This window comes from Zootoca vivipara, chromosome 1 (assembly GCF_965207765.1).
Source record: "Zootoca vivipara chromosome 1, rZooViv2.hap1.1, whole genome shotgun sequence".
In the NCBI taxonomy this organism is placed as follows: Eukaryota; Metazoa; Chordata; class Lepidosauria; order Squamata; family Lacertidae; genus Zootoca; species Zootoca vivipara.
This window is the reverse complement of record NC_142582.1, coordinates 95,492,780-95,508,062: the sequence shown is the minus strand read 5'-3', so window position 1 is coordinate 95,508,062 and position 15,283 is coordinate 95,492,780. Positions and strand designations below refer to the sequence as shown.

General features: G+C 39.4%; 1 protein-coding gene across 2 annotated transcripts in view; it reads right to left on the bottom strand.

Annotated features, from left to right (window-relative positions):
- Window positions 1-15,283, bottom strand: part of FMN1 (formin 1) — a 119,092-nt gene that overhangs the window by 12,354 nt on the left and 91,455 nt on the right. Inside the window, exons 14-16 of one of the 2 annotated variants that reach the window (XM_035110694.3) lie at window positions 15,039-15,090; window positions 11,742-11,891; window positions 398-482 (exon numbers count right to left, since the gene is read on the bottom strand). In XM_035110694.3, coding sequence (XP_034966585.3) covers window positions 398-482; window positions 11,742-11,891; window positions 15,039-15,090 — 287 coding nt within the window. Of the gene's footprint in view, window positions 1-397; window positions 483-11,741; window positions 11,892-15,038; window positions 15,091-15,283 lie in introns of those variants that run through there. The other variant, XM_088671064.1, reaches the window with a different exon arrangement.

The window sequence follows — 15,283 nt, the reverse complement described above, 5'->3', positions numbered from 1 at the left end:
CACTTCAGAAATGTGATAAAAATTTTAGGAGCACATGTTGTAAAAGCAGCCCTTGAGATTATTCAGAGTACAGAAAACAGCAGGCAAGAAGGAGAGCAATGGGTTAGAGACAAGTGACAAAACTGAGACAGCTCCTGAGGACTGATTTTTCCCCATGCAGACTACTTTTCCTGGCAAAGGCCTGTGCAGGGATATATTGAATTTAAAATTGCAAAGGCTTTTGAATTGATTCCCAGTCACTGCTTCAATCACTCAAAAAAAAATTACTTGAATATACGTACTTTGGGATTGGAAAGGACATGATAGTAAATTGCTTTTGAATGGACTAAAACATGCATCCTATTAGCTGTTTTTAAAAGCAAACTAGAAGACAAAGCATTCCAAAAACACATCATACCAGGCTGGCAGTAGGGTTGATTTTCTTTGTTTCCACTTTCTTTTCTGCAGTTAACTTGTTCACTGTTTGTTGAGCCACTTTGAGTCTGAAACAAAATACACAGAACAAATCTTACTGGAGCCAAAGAAATGGTACATATCTGGCATATGCAAGCTGCTTTCGGGAGTGCTTAGTTGCTGAATATGAATAAGGCTGTGTACACATTCCAGTAGTGATGTATGGAAGTGAGAGCTGGACCATCAAGAAGGCTGATCGCCGAAGAATTGATACTTTTGAATTATGGTGCTGGAGGAGACTCTTGAGAGTCCCATGGACTGCAAGAAGATCAAACCTATCCATTCTTAAGGAAATCAGCCCTGAGCGCTCACTGGAAGGACAGATCGTGAAGCTGAGGCTCCAATACTTTGGCCACCTCATGAGAAGAGAAGAATCATTGGAAAAGACCCTGATGTTGGGAAAGATTGAGGGCACCAGGAGAAGGGGACGACAGAGGACAAGATGGTTGGACAGTGTTCTTGAAGCTATGAACATGAGTCTGACCAAACTGCGGGAGACAGTGCAAGACAGGAGTGCCTGGCGTGCTCTGGTCCATGGGGTCATGAAGAGTCGGACACGACTAAACGACTAAACAACAACAACAACACATGATACCTTTATAGCATATTCAAAGCATATTTCCGTTCTCAAAGTATCCTGGGAACTGTAGCTTGTCAAAGGTGCTGCAAACTGTAGCTCTGTGAGGGGTAAACTACCGTTGCCAGGATTAAGGAGGCAGAGAGAGGGAAGAAATGTGCTTTGAGTTTGTGTAAATGGTATCATGCGCTTACAATGCAAGTGTGCAAACAAACAAGACAGTATCAAGCCTAAAAGTTTGAAAGGGAATGGTATTCCCTTCTCTGCAAGGCTGGAGAAGATGTTAAGAGCAGAGGCTACAACTATTAGAGGTGGCACAGCACAACGGGCTAAGAAAGAAAAGCACCATGGAGCCAGTAGCAGCATTTCCACTTGCTTCTCTTTCAATAGACCCAGCCTGGGATGTTTCTGGATCATTGTATTGTCTGACAGAATGCTGGAAACAAGTTTTCATATACATCTGTGATTTATGAAGTTTACATGTTGTTTTCCTGTCCTCTGAAGGGTGCAGTAATATGAGACAGCTTATTCCTTTAACAGCACTCTGTATTCCTGCAATTTTCACTGGTTAATAAGCTTTATTATCTTACACACACTATCTAAAGATTTTTTTTTTATAAAAAAACCAAACTGCTTGTCAAAATGGTGCCCATACAGCTGTTCAGTGTTTGTGACTTCATTATTCTTACTTAAGAAAAGAGTCACATTACTTTCCAGAGGTCTTATTTCAAACCATACGTATCACAGTGTGCTGATAAGAGAAACAGAAATGCACTCCCCATTAATTAAGCATTCAGTGATTAAATCTCAAAGGCTTAACATACTATTGTATGTGACGAATGTTGGTCAGATTTCTTCTCCCTTCATACTTAGTACAAACATAAAACCTCCACACATTACAGGGATTATAAATCTTCCCATGAACTGCTCTTCATTTTTTGCATAATGTTCTTAATCTTTAAAATGCATTGGCAAATTATGTCCCTGGATGATATGGCACTGCAACACCCAAACAAAAGAATCATGGTTGGCTTTCATTTAAAAAGGTCAATGAATATGTAGCTTATATAGCCTTAATTAATCTACTACCTGTTAGAAGTGTAAGACTGGCTCACACATAATGCTACACCATGTGTCCTTCCAGATGTTGCTAGACTACAATTCACATAATCTGTGACAATTGGCCATGCTGACTGGATCCAACATCTGGAGAGTCATAGGCTCTCTGTCCCTGATTTAGTACTATCCACACAAGGAGAAAGCAGCTGCCATAAACCTCGGGCTCCTGTACTTCCCCATATCTCTCCTCATCCCACAAGTCCAGGAAAAGGATTTCTGGCACAATTTAGTTTCACTTTCTACTTGGGTTATCATTAAATAGGAAGCAGGGATCATGGCTTAAAACAAACTTTAGCCAGTTTCTAAACAGATCAATTCCAGACCATGTGTTATGAAGCTGACTTGTTAAACCACTTGTTCATAGGAACAAGTGGGGTTTTGCAGAAAGTGAATTTGTGCTCTCCTTAAATGTTGTTTTTACTAGAAACTGAGAATCCTGTGGCCCACCACTGATCTTTGCATCTTCAAGAGCATAAACTTAGGATCTCATAACAGTTAAATCATAACTAAACATAACTATGAATCAGGACCAGTCCAAGATTGTCCTAGTGCAGCATCCTTTGAAAGAATCCTCGCAATCAGTGAGCACTAGGTAGCCAACTGGAGACTGGCCAATGGTTCACCAAAGTCTATTTTTTGCCTGGCGTCAGCATCAGGAAGCAATCTTGTCACGTTGGGATACTGCTCCAATATAAGTTAATAGAATATGGAGAAAACTACAGTTCTGGATCCAATACAAAATTCAAAATCAAGCAGATAAGACTACTTCACTTGACTTCTTTAAAATTTTGACTGGTGCCAGTGTTAGGATATTGTGTCCAGTTTATTGTATCATAACCTGGGCTAAATTAAGGTTTTTACTTCTATTTTCCATGTCTATGTGAAACTTTAAGGACAGCTTCATATTTATTCCCTCAATACATTCAAGAACTTTATGCTAAACCTTTTAGCATTTCCATGAATGAATGGCCTTATATTCTTTTTATATAACAACTGAACAGAATGGTTAGAACAGGACTCAAGGCATTACAGTCCCATTGAAAATAACATGGTCATAATAAACCATAGTGTTCTGTTTATCATTTTGGTTGCAGATACTTTACGAACAGATGTTTTATGGGTATATGCAGAGTGTTAAAAAAATTCTCAATATCATATAAACATAACTGAGGTTACTTTGTGAATAATTTTGCATTTATCAAAAATAGAGTTGTGAGTTTCTTTGGTAACTATTTCCTCTGCTTTAGAGTTAACCAGCTTTAATAATTTGGTGTCATCTGTTCAGCATAACATGCGAACTACATTTTTTGTTGTGAGAACTGACACTAACTAGAGTTTGCAATCTATTTAATCCACAGAGCAACATTCCCTCTTAATTCATATAATTTAACTTTTTTGAACTTTTAGGAAGGAACTGTAACACTACTGCATTGCATTGATCTGTGAGTGATGTAGCCGGTACCCACTTTCCATTCAAGACAATTCCCATTACTAATTTTTGAATCTTCAGTTGAAATGGGGGCGGGGGGAGAGGCAAAGAATCTTAAGGAATGCAGTTAGTTTAAACCATGAAATCTGACCATATGTACGGGGAATCCGTTCAAAAGAAGATTTAGGATCACTCATCATGGTGCAAAGAAGGTCAAAATACACAAAAGAATTGAGAAGAAAGGTTGCTGGTGTCAGCAATAATATTAACACACTTTTACAACTGTCGTGTATTGCCATGCCGTGCGGAAAACCACAATGTAAAGCAACAAAAAAAGTAGAATTCTGTATTTCAAAAAAACCTTAAACCACCTGATTTTTTTGCTTCAGAAAAAAAGAACAAAACACACAGCAACTGAGTTTGGGGTACAAAGTTAAATTAACTTCAAATTCTGTTCTGGGGGAATCACATTTTCAAACCTAAATATCTTCAGATTAAATGCAAGAACAAGAGCTATTTTGAAAAAATAATAATTATACAAATGAACTATAGAAGTTCAAATGAGCTTTTTTTTTTTTAAAGTACCTTTGCGTCTATAAAGTAAAAGAATAATTTTCACCTTTACAAGAACATACATAGTTGTGCCAAGGGTTAGGAAGAAAAAACACTGCTTACTTAACCCTGTGGCCTCTTCTCATTCTCAACATAGAGGGAGGAAAGAATAGGAATTAAGCCATGAAGTGATCCGATACCCAGAGACTGATTATTAGCCACAGACGGCTTCCTTGCTGGCGCAGCAACCAGTAGATTGGACCTTAAGTCAACAAGTGCTATTAAATGCTTGTTGGCACTATATACTATCATCACCATATTAAATTCCAACTTGATGATCTGTACTTATGGGATATGTAAAGGATGCTAGGGTATACTTTGCAGTATGTTATTGAATAGGGTTACTAGCTTGTTGAGGCTGTTGTGTTTTTCAATAGATACAAGCTGTAACTGACAATGTTCTGTTCTGTAACTGAAGCTTGGAATGTATATTATTTTTTTGGGGGGGGGATACTTTTTTGGGGGGGCTTTATGTCAGGTCCACATATAATGCCAAACTACGAAATGCACAATAGAAATGAGCTTGTGTGTGGCTCCCTCTCCTTGTCTGCTCTTCTTAATTACTTACTTCCTGGTTGACTGCATACCAAAGTTCACCATTTCATACCTTACATCAGCATGGCATGTTTGGCACTTGCCCTCAAAACCATGATTTCAGGCTGCAAACTAAGAGTTCCCCCACAAATCAGAAAGCAGCTAATTAAGTGGAGTTTCAGCAAAGGAGTCACGTAATGTGAGAGATGAAAACTGACGTCTATTGTAGGAAAATCCATTGTGACTTATCTGAATTTGTGAGACATGTGAAGAATACCAACCATATATTTATTTTTAAAAGCACTGATATCATTCTGTACGTGCTTCTGTAGATAAGACCACACATCCCCACCCCTGCTGCTCCATGGTTTCAGGAGGGAGGTGAGCTGATTTTTCAGAGACTAAAGTACGGTACTAACAATGGCCTTTTACGTATGTATGTGACTACAGCAGCTACCGTAGAATGCTATATGCACAGAAATGGAAAGAAGAGATGGTTCAAAGAAAGGAGGAATAGCTTTTAAAAGCAATAGACTATGTGGAAATGGCAAAGCTGACAGCAGTATGAAGAGATCGAAATGATGAACCTTTTTTTTTTTAAAAAAAGAATGGAGGCCTTTTTAGGACTACAGTGGTACCTCGGAAGTTGAACGGAATCCATTCCGGAAGTCAGTTCGACTTCCAAAATGTTCAGAAACCAAGGCGCGGCTTCCAATTGGCTGCAGGAAGTTCCTGCAGCCAATCTGAAGCTGCAGAAGCCCCGTCGGACGTTGGGTTCCAAAAAACATTCGCAAACCGGAACACTCACTTCTGGGTTTGCGGTGTTCGGGAGCCAAAATGTTCAACTTGCAAGGCATTCGCGAACCAAGGTACGACTGTATTTGAAAAAACACTACAGTCAAATGAAATCACAGGCAAGATTTGAGATAGGAACAATGGAAGAAAAATGATAAAGTAATTGTATTGATTAGAGGAATTTCCATAACATAGAAGTTTGATATATAATACAGTAGAAAACGGTTTGAACAAAAACACTGTGGAAGTGCGGGTGGGAAATCAATGCAAGAAACAATGTAACTATTTAATTTGAAGTCAATTTGATAAAAAATATATTATATAAAAAGTACTAACAATGGCCTGTGAGTGGATGCTCCCAAAGATGGAAGTCGGGGAGAGAATTCTTGCCCATTCTCGCACCCCTTTACAATCCCCAGAGATTCCCCAAAAGTGCCCTTCAAAAAGTGTTGGAGATGGTACAATGGGTTCCAGGGGAAATCAGTGTAAATCAGGCATCCCCAAACTTCAGCCCTCCAGATGTTTTGGACTACAATTCCCATCATTCCCGACCACTGGTCCTGTTAGCTAGGGATCATGGGAGTTGTAGGCTAAAACATCTGGAGGGCCGCAGTTTGGGGATGCCTGGGGATTCCCATCATTTCTACCATTTGGAACCTCCAGTGGATTAAAGGCCCTTCTGTGAATGAAAGGAGCCCTTCCACTTGCAGAAGGGCAAGTCTAGATTCAAGTCTTTGTTACTGTAAGTGGCTTCCCAAAAGACTATCTATGCAAATGTCAAATATACTGCATTTTTACAACTGGGGAATTGCAATACTCCTGTAACAGCAGTGCTCCGTTAAAGGAGAGTGGCTGCATCATCCACAATAGCTGAATATACTTTTACTATATAAGAAATTTGATGAAGCATAAAGGCCCTCAACACTCCAATGGCTGAGTTTTTTTATATCCATACTCAAATCAGGACTGACTAAAAGTCACTACAGATTAAAAATAAGACCATGAAAGTGACCGTGTAAATTGACCCTAAAACGGTGTCACATCCCTGTGGTATTGAGAATACCACATGGTACTGAGAGTAAGATAATACTTTTCAGCTACTTCATTCAAAATTTTCACCCAGCTGAGCAAAATAGCCATACCAAATTTATGACTGTTGGGCACACGTAATATATTTCTGCTGTATCCTTTTCATGTAATATTCATGTAATATTTATATTACTGAGGTAATCCAGGAACTTCATCTTAACTACCTTTTGATTTACCGCAAGTAGTAAATAAGTTTGCTAGTTATATATAATGTTTGTACCTTTGAGTACCCTCAGATTCCTGTATGCTATGCAGATTTTGTCTTGGGGCAAAAATCAGCTATATTACACAGGCAGCTAATTTATTTTCATGGTAGGTTAAGTGTAGAGCAGCATGGTTAAAGTGTTTCCTCTTCTAAAATGTCTGATAAAAATCTAATTAGATTTCTACACTTTTCTTACATTAAAAGTCAAGTAGTTTTCAGACAAAACAAACTCTTGCAGCCTAGCCCATTGCTTGGTTAAAGCTACCATTAACTTGCTTTTTCCTAGTCTGCTAAGAGATGTTGCACTGTCCTTTGAATAACCTCAAAATACTCTAGAACAGGCATCCCCAAACTTTGGCCCTCCAGATGTTTTGGACTACAATTCCCATCATCCCTGACCATTGGTCCTGTTAGCTAGGGATCATGGGAGTTGTAGGCCAAAACATCTGGAGGGCCGCAGTTTGGGGATGCCTGCTCTAGAAGAACCAATAGTGACAATAATGTTTGATGTCTTACTGTGTCTTAATTTGTTAGAAGGCGCCTAGAGTGGCTGGGGCAGGGCAACCCAATCAGATGGACATCATCATCATCTCATAATTGACAAGTTGGCAAAATAGGATCGTTTTGTTGCTAGATGGGCATCCTGTATAAATTTTTGCAAACTTGCCTCTGTTCACATTTGTGTTTTAAATTGTTGTAAAGAAAGGAACAAAAATTATCAACTATCTGAATCATCAGGTACAGTGGTACCTTGGTTCTCGAACGTAATCCGTTCCAGAAGTCCGTTTGACTTCCAAAATGTTTGAAAACTAAGGCACGGCCTCCGATTGGCGCAGGTGCCCCGGAAACAATAGCCAACAACTACATCGGATGTTCTGCTTCTGAAAAACATTCAAAAACCAGAACACTTATTTCTGGCTTTTCGGCATTCGGGAGCCGAAATGTTCGAGTACCAAGGCATTCAAGAACCAAGGTTCCACTGTATTTAACCTTTCTTAATCTAATTGAATGAAACTATTTTGTGTCTCTTTATTTCGCTGTAATTCCTTCTGTTTGGCCACTGTGAGAACAGGGTGCTGGATTAGATTGGAAGTTTCCTATGTGTAGAGAGGGCTTTTGTTTTTTTGGCACAGGGCGTTCAAACATGCAAACCCTCCTTCTTCTCCCTCCGGAATTTTAAATGCTGCAATCCAAGAAATATTTACAGCTTGAGTGTATAAACCGGCTCCTTTTCTATTCTGCTGAGGTTATGAAAAAAATATGATTACACTAAAATACACCTTAGGAAAATAATTGTTTTTCAAGACATAATGGTTATTTCTCAGTTCTCTAAATATGTTTCTTCCTGGAAATATGGTTGGCAAACTGTCACTCATACTTTGTAAAATAACACCCTCTAAAGGGTCATGGTTCTAAGCCATTTGAATGTGATAAAGAAACAACTCATCTGTCATTCAAACTCATATACTTGACACCAGCAACTCATTGTCTTCATGAATCATCTACAAATTGAACTGAGAATAAACCGAGAATAAACCGAAACCTTTAAAGGCTAAAAGTAATCTAATGAAGTCATTAGTAAATTAGCACAAGCCCCACCAAAGTATATGAATAAAATTCATGGTGTTAAGAAGGAAAAAACAAATCATTCATGCTCATGACAAAATATATGCAAGTCTTATCTTGCTACTCAAGAAGGCTAATCCAAACTCAAAACAGCATATCCAAAAATCACATATTTTACTCTGAATTTATTAATCTGGAATTCACCACTCCCTCTGCACTCACTGTCTTTCACTTCTTAAGAGCCTGGCCTATTTAAAACTGAGTTTGGTTCTATACTTTACAAGACTTGGATAACTGCTCCACAGTCAGAAGCAGTGCCCACCAGTGGAAACTGCAAGAGGGAAGAGTGCTCTTGTGATGGGAAACAGGTCCTGTTTCCCATACACCTGACTGACCACTGTGAGAACAGGATGCTGGACTAGAAGGTTCATTGGCCCAATCCAGCAAACTTTTATTATATTCTTAGGTACTCCTGACATTTGAGGAAGTGACAGCATCACATCCACAGTAGAGTTGTCTTTGCAATCCTGTTCATATTGTATCAGCTTTCCTGGTAACAGCAGGTGGAGTCTATTCCACATTCCAGAATTCCAGCTTTTCTCACTGGCTGCAGTCTTCCATTTCAGTGTTGCATGAGAAAAGTGAAACAAAATCCAAATATTTCTTCTTGCACTCTCACTTGCGCAAGGGGAAGCACGAGAACTGCTGCAGAACCTTCCTGTTACATGATGCAAAGACTCTTCTACTAATGTTTGCAGCAGCCCTCCATTATGCTTGATTCTTTAGTTCCAACCCAACATTTGGAGGAGGTACTGTGTTTCTCCAAAAATAAGACACCGTCTTATATTTATTTTTCCTCAAAAAAAGCACACTATGGCTTATTTTCAGGGGATGTCTTATATTTTTCCTCCTCCCCCTGCTGCGGCCGGTATTGCTGCTGTGCCTATCACTATGTCTTATTTTCGGGGTATGGCTTATATTCTTTGAATGCTTAAAAATCCTGCTATGGCTTATTTTATGGCTACGTCTTAAAATAGGAGAAACAGGGTACCTTGAGCAACACTGTCCCCTAGCAAACATTTTCCTTGAAATGGCAAACAAAATTCACTCGCTCATAAGTAGATCTACTCAAGTAACAAACTGCAACAATTTCTAATATGACCAATTTCACTTTAGAAGTATCCCCCCTCCGCAGCATGTTCCCTCTTAGCAGTGAAACTGACTATTCTAGAAGACTGCTGCTTGTGACAAAGGAATCAAGTGACAACCTAGCCCGCTGCATTAGCAGATCTATGTGGTATAATTAGCACGGCAATTTACTGGATTATCTCTATCTGCATTTAATTTAAAATTGCATGCTAAAGGATATTTAAGCTTCTAATGTTGAGCCTGATTCACACTGCTGTTTCATATGCAAGGCCAACTAACTGATAAATGATTCAGGTTCCAGAGTAACAATTATTTCTTTATATTCTTAGTACACAAAATAACAGACCTCAAGATATAAAAAGTATCAAGTATATGATTTCTGTTTGTACACATTAGGACTTGAAGATGTGCAGAATATGTGTTTGGCTGCACCTGCACCCTGCTTGGCATTTTTCATGCAATCACCCACTGATATTCACCGTAAGGGGCATGGTTCACACTAGGCCTAGAGAAGCTGTGACCTGCCAAGCCTTAGTAAGTGATGGATGGACTACATTTGTCTTGGTGAGTCACATATTCTGCAGCCATCTTGTGATCTTTTACTGTTTACACACCACTCCCCCCCCAATCAAAGGCTTGCACCTATTTAAAAGAGTGCGTGCTTCTGAATGATTGTTTTGGATTCCATCTTTATCACTGCTTTCTATCCTGCCCCTTAGTATTCACCTAGACTAGTCCTAGAGAGCTTGTTAATTTTATCTGCTCATTCATTTTAAACTGGCCTCTTCAAAATTCAATCACAAACTGCATCAAATTTGTTGGGAAGCACTGATGTGACTGATCATATTCAACATTTAATAAGAGAGAAAGGAACAAACAAAAAATAATAAGTCTGCGCTTGCCCAGAAGAGGGAAAGACGCACATTAGAACAGGACAAGAGGGACCTGCAACAAGATGTTGCAGCATGGAGTGTTTCTGCTAAGGATAACAGTCATGCCCTCTCCTACGATACTCCATTGGATTATTCCCACCCTCCCCTACAGTTTTCCATTACCTGTCCTACAGTCAGTCAATGAGCATGCCTGATCCTCATGGGACTGTTTTGAGAGCTCCCCCCCTTTAGCTTACAGTTTTACTTCTAAATGATTTTGTGAAGTTCCTGCAATGTTAATGCTACCTTGCTACACAAGGAGAGGCACTCACGGAGATTTGTATTTCCTATTAGTGTACAGTGGTACCTTGGGTTACAAATGCTTCAGGTTACAGACTCCACTAACCCAGAAATAGTACCTCGGGTTAAGAACTTTGCTTCAGGATGAGAATAGAAATCGTGCTCTGGCGGCGCAGCGGCAGCAGGAGCCCCCATTAGCTAAAGTGGTATCTCAGGTTAAGAACAGTTTCAGGTTAAGAACGGACCTCCAGAACGAATTAAGTTCTTAACCAGAGGTACCACTGTACATGAAAAGAAATACAATAAGAAACACCTATTGGGAAATTCCCTTAATTATTTTACAATAGAATGCCATAACAGAGCAACTGCATACAGTTAAAAAAAAGGGGGGGGAAGTATATGAAAGAAAGTGTTCGTTTTTCTTTTCTTTTTTTAAAAACAAATCTCAAGAGGTGAAACCTTTTATTTTAAAAAAAGGGTTTTAACTAAACCTAATAAAATCACAAGACAGTGGGAGATGCTGCGGCATGGAGTTTGATGTCCACAGCAGGATACCAAGAAACGGTGCTGTAAATTCAGTGTGGGACTTCAGCGCTGTGCTAAGTGTGGCCTGAATCTCATAGGCTACCCTTTGATGCAAGTGTAGTATATTAACTGGAAAAAGCATTCACTTTTATTTGTCTGTCCTGTCTGCAACAGCAATATCGCCTCATTTAGAGCAGTCCAACACAAAAATGCAAAGAGAAGCAATCTGTTACAAATTAGCACAGCTCCCCTTTCATTTTACTAGCTAGTAATTGGAAGGGGTTAAGAAAGTGTAATTTATCAGATTATATGTGTTTATCTTTTTGTGGGGACAGCATCCCTTTGGTGAATTTTCCTAGGCACCCTGAGGGAATAATCTTTCCTTGATGTCCATTTGATCTGAAAGAAAACAATGACGCCTGTGAAATATGGGAGTATAATTTGTTGAGTTTAAAAAAGGACCAGTTTCCCAGACTTCTAAAAAAAATTGTATTAATGACTTTATTAGAACCTTACCTTTCTTTGGAAATGTTTTTGCTCTCTCGTTTCCAAATGGCCTTAAAGTCGCTGCAGAACTCATACCACACCGTGAAAACGTAGTTTGGCGTGGTCTCCTTCTCGCCAGACTTTGGTTTTATCTCGAAGTATCCCACCAATTCTTCAAAGCTACAGTGTTGGGGGCAGGGGAGGGGGAAATTGTCAGCACATAAACCTAAGGTGGAAGTTCAGTTTCCCTCAGGGCAGATTTCTGACTCAGTAGCCTAGGCTGGCAATTAACATAAATCTGCTGTAATCTGGAAACTGTACCAGCAATGGATCCACCCAGCACTTCTGAATTAAATAATAATAATAATGGTGCTGTTTTGGTGGGTGTGTACATTAAGCAAAAAAAAAAAAGAATGTATATGGGCACAGAGACATTTTAGAAAGTGTCTGATTTTGGAACAACAGTTATTTTCCAGAATCCTATTGACTAACGCTCATTACCATGGGGATTTGGAAGCCCCCAAAGTCCTAGATCAGAGGTACCTTACCTATTTTTGTGCCTGGGGCATACCTGGAAATTTAAGGAACAGTTGCGGGCACCACAAAATACCCATTTTGTGGAACAAAAACTGGTGATGTTCAGTAAAACCTTCCAAGCAGCAGGCTAACCTTCTCCTGCTTCCCCTCCCCAAAAAACACAAACAAAACGCAGGCCACAGCTCCCGCCCCCAAATAAACAAGCAAACAACAAAAGCCAAAGAGTTCAAAGATTCTGAAGGAGAAAGTGGTGGGCTTCTCCATGGATGAATACCTGCAGACACCATAGACTTGGGAGTCCTGCCCTAGACTGAGATACTGTACAGAATTCACTTCCGAAACAGATTTGGTTTGCTTAGCTCCTTTCCTACTCCAATTTTGTTGTCACATTAAGCCATTTATATTTCAGTTGGCATTCCCAGCTGTGCAACTGCTTAATGATTGCATTTTATGATCTATTTATGACTTATTTTTAATGACATTCTTATGCTGACTCTATTGCTCCTGTTAATTGTGTTTTCCATGTTTATTCCTAGGAGTTTTGTTTTGTTTTTATTACGGTGCCATTTTACCCTGGAAATTTGTTCTATTTTTAAGCAGTCTTTCCAAGTCGCTTGGAATATTTTTGAGGAAAACGACTAACTGTCTTATATATAAAACAGTTAAATTTCCCTTCTGGGGCACCTAAGTTTAGAACTCTGTTCTTACTTCAGAGCCTACACTGTCCAGACTTATGAGATGAGCCTGGCTCTGAAAAACCATGCATTAACTAACTTCACCTTCTGTGGGGTGAAGAAAACTAATTAACTAACTAACAAAAAACCCCAACCCCTTCAGCCTTTGTAAGGGCTCATTCATACTAAGTTTCCTTCACACTTTCTAGGCATAGGTTTGTGCTTTACCAGTCCCTGTCCGAGCACGTTTTTTTGCCCTGCTGTTTTGCCCACAAAAACCTGCTCTTTAATGCTCTCATCAATCTGTGAAAAACCCAAACTGCCATTTGCTCCAATTCAGCGTTAAAGAGCAGGTTTTCCTGGGGAAAGTGGCAGATATGGACTAGGAAAGTGTGGACCTATGCCTGGAAAAATTGGGCAAAAGGTAAGTGTGGATGAGCCCAGAATTACAGCCTACCATATTTTTCCGTGTATAAGACTAGGTTTTTTCCCTAAAAAATAATGTCAAAAATTAGGGGGCGTCTTATACACTGGGCCATCTCCCCCTATTTTCTTAAATCTGAGTCCCGCAAAATAGGGGGTGTCTTATACATGGGGGCGTCTTATAGACGAAAAAATACGTATATTTATAAAAAGCAATGTCAATATCACCTCAGTTAATATCCGATGAAAGTCTGCAGGTATAATACCCTGAAAACAATTTATTTTCTCAGGATCTTGGTAAACTGATGACAGCAGCAATAAACAACAGGTGTTATTGCTAATACTTTAAGATTTACCTGGTCCATACTATAGGCTGAAGTACTCTTGAAATACATCAGAGTCTTCTACTATTAAACTTGTTTTGCAACAAACTTGTATTGGAATATTAAAATGTATATTAATATCTATACACCTGAAATCTGAACATACAAATCAGTGAAGAGAGGAACAGATGTCTCAACACACACAAAAAAGCATTTGTTGCATCAGCTGGGATTTGATGTGTCAACTGGGCTTTAGTGTAAACAACAATCTGTACCTACATAGCAAATCCCTTTTGAAACTGATGACAACTGTAGTTAAACGGTCTACAAATTGTCAAGTGTGTAGTAAAATTGTTCCTAGACTGCACCACTGCAGATTACAGGTCTGAATGCTTCCCTGCATTAAAAAACACACAGCAGAAATTCTCCCTTCACAAAAGCCAAGATGCTGAGATGAAATGTTCTAAGTCTGCTGCTATGGCTAAGGAACTGCTCTATGGACCTTGCAGTTTGAGTCTGAGTTCCTAGAGATTCACACAGTTCAGTCACAGGGTGTTACATGCAAAAGGTCCCAGATTCAATCCCGGCATTCCCTAGTACAGCAGAGTGAGGCCCCTGCCTGCAAAACTGGAGAGCTGCTGCCAACGGCTCAGTTTGGAAGGAACGCTGAGTCAAATCATTCCTCACCGTGAATATGCAAGCATGCAGACTTATGGAGAAATTGCAGCCGCTCTGCTTCTTCTTCAGTTCTGCTGCAGACACACTACTGTGTCCCAAGCCATGACTCAGCAAGCCGAGCTCACCTAAACCCAGACTAGTGGTTTGTCTCTTTCCAACAAACTTAGCTCAAAGCAGTGCAGCAGCAGCAGCAGCAGCAGCAGCAAAACTGGTGGAGGAGCAAAACATTTCCAGTCTCCTGTCTTGGGAGTCTACCCACTGGTCCATTCATGCTAAACCATAGTTTGCTTTAGTGCTATATGCGAACTATGTGTAGACGTTTGAGCCACGCAGACCAATGACCTCACTTAATCTAAGGCAGCTTCTTATATTACCAAGTCTCTGCTTTTTCTGTGCATGTGATTATTTTAATCAATCATTCAACACCCCTCACCAAAACCTGGAGTCTGCAGTAGAACACTCTAAGTACAGTTTTTAACCACATAATGAACTGTTTTGTCTAGAAAGCTTCCATTTCAGACAGCTTGTTCCCTAAAGTCCAAGACAAGCTGTATGAAAATGTTGGAACTATGAGCATGTGTTTAAAAATAAGGACTCTGGTGCATTTGATGATTTTTCACTTATTCAAATATATTTAAAGATGAAGTAGGACCTTTCATAACGCAACGTGTTAAAGAAGCTGTAATACTCACCACTTCTGCACATTCTCCAAATGGCTCTCCACTGTCTTATGTTCTTCTACAGCTACAAATAAACAACATGTTTATTATTTAAGAAAGCGGATTATGTATCTGCATATATATATATATATATATATATTCACATTTCTCATACTAAGAGTGAGCTATTTCAAGCATTATAGTGTATTCTTGTAGAAACTGTAGGGAGTAGTGCTGAAGCTTTCCATCCTGAACATGTGCAAGGATTGTGGAGCCCA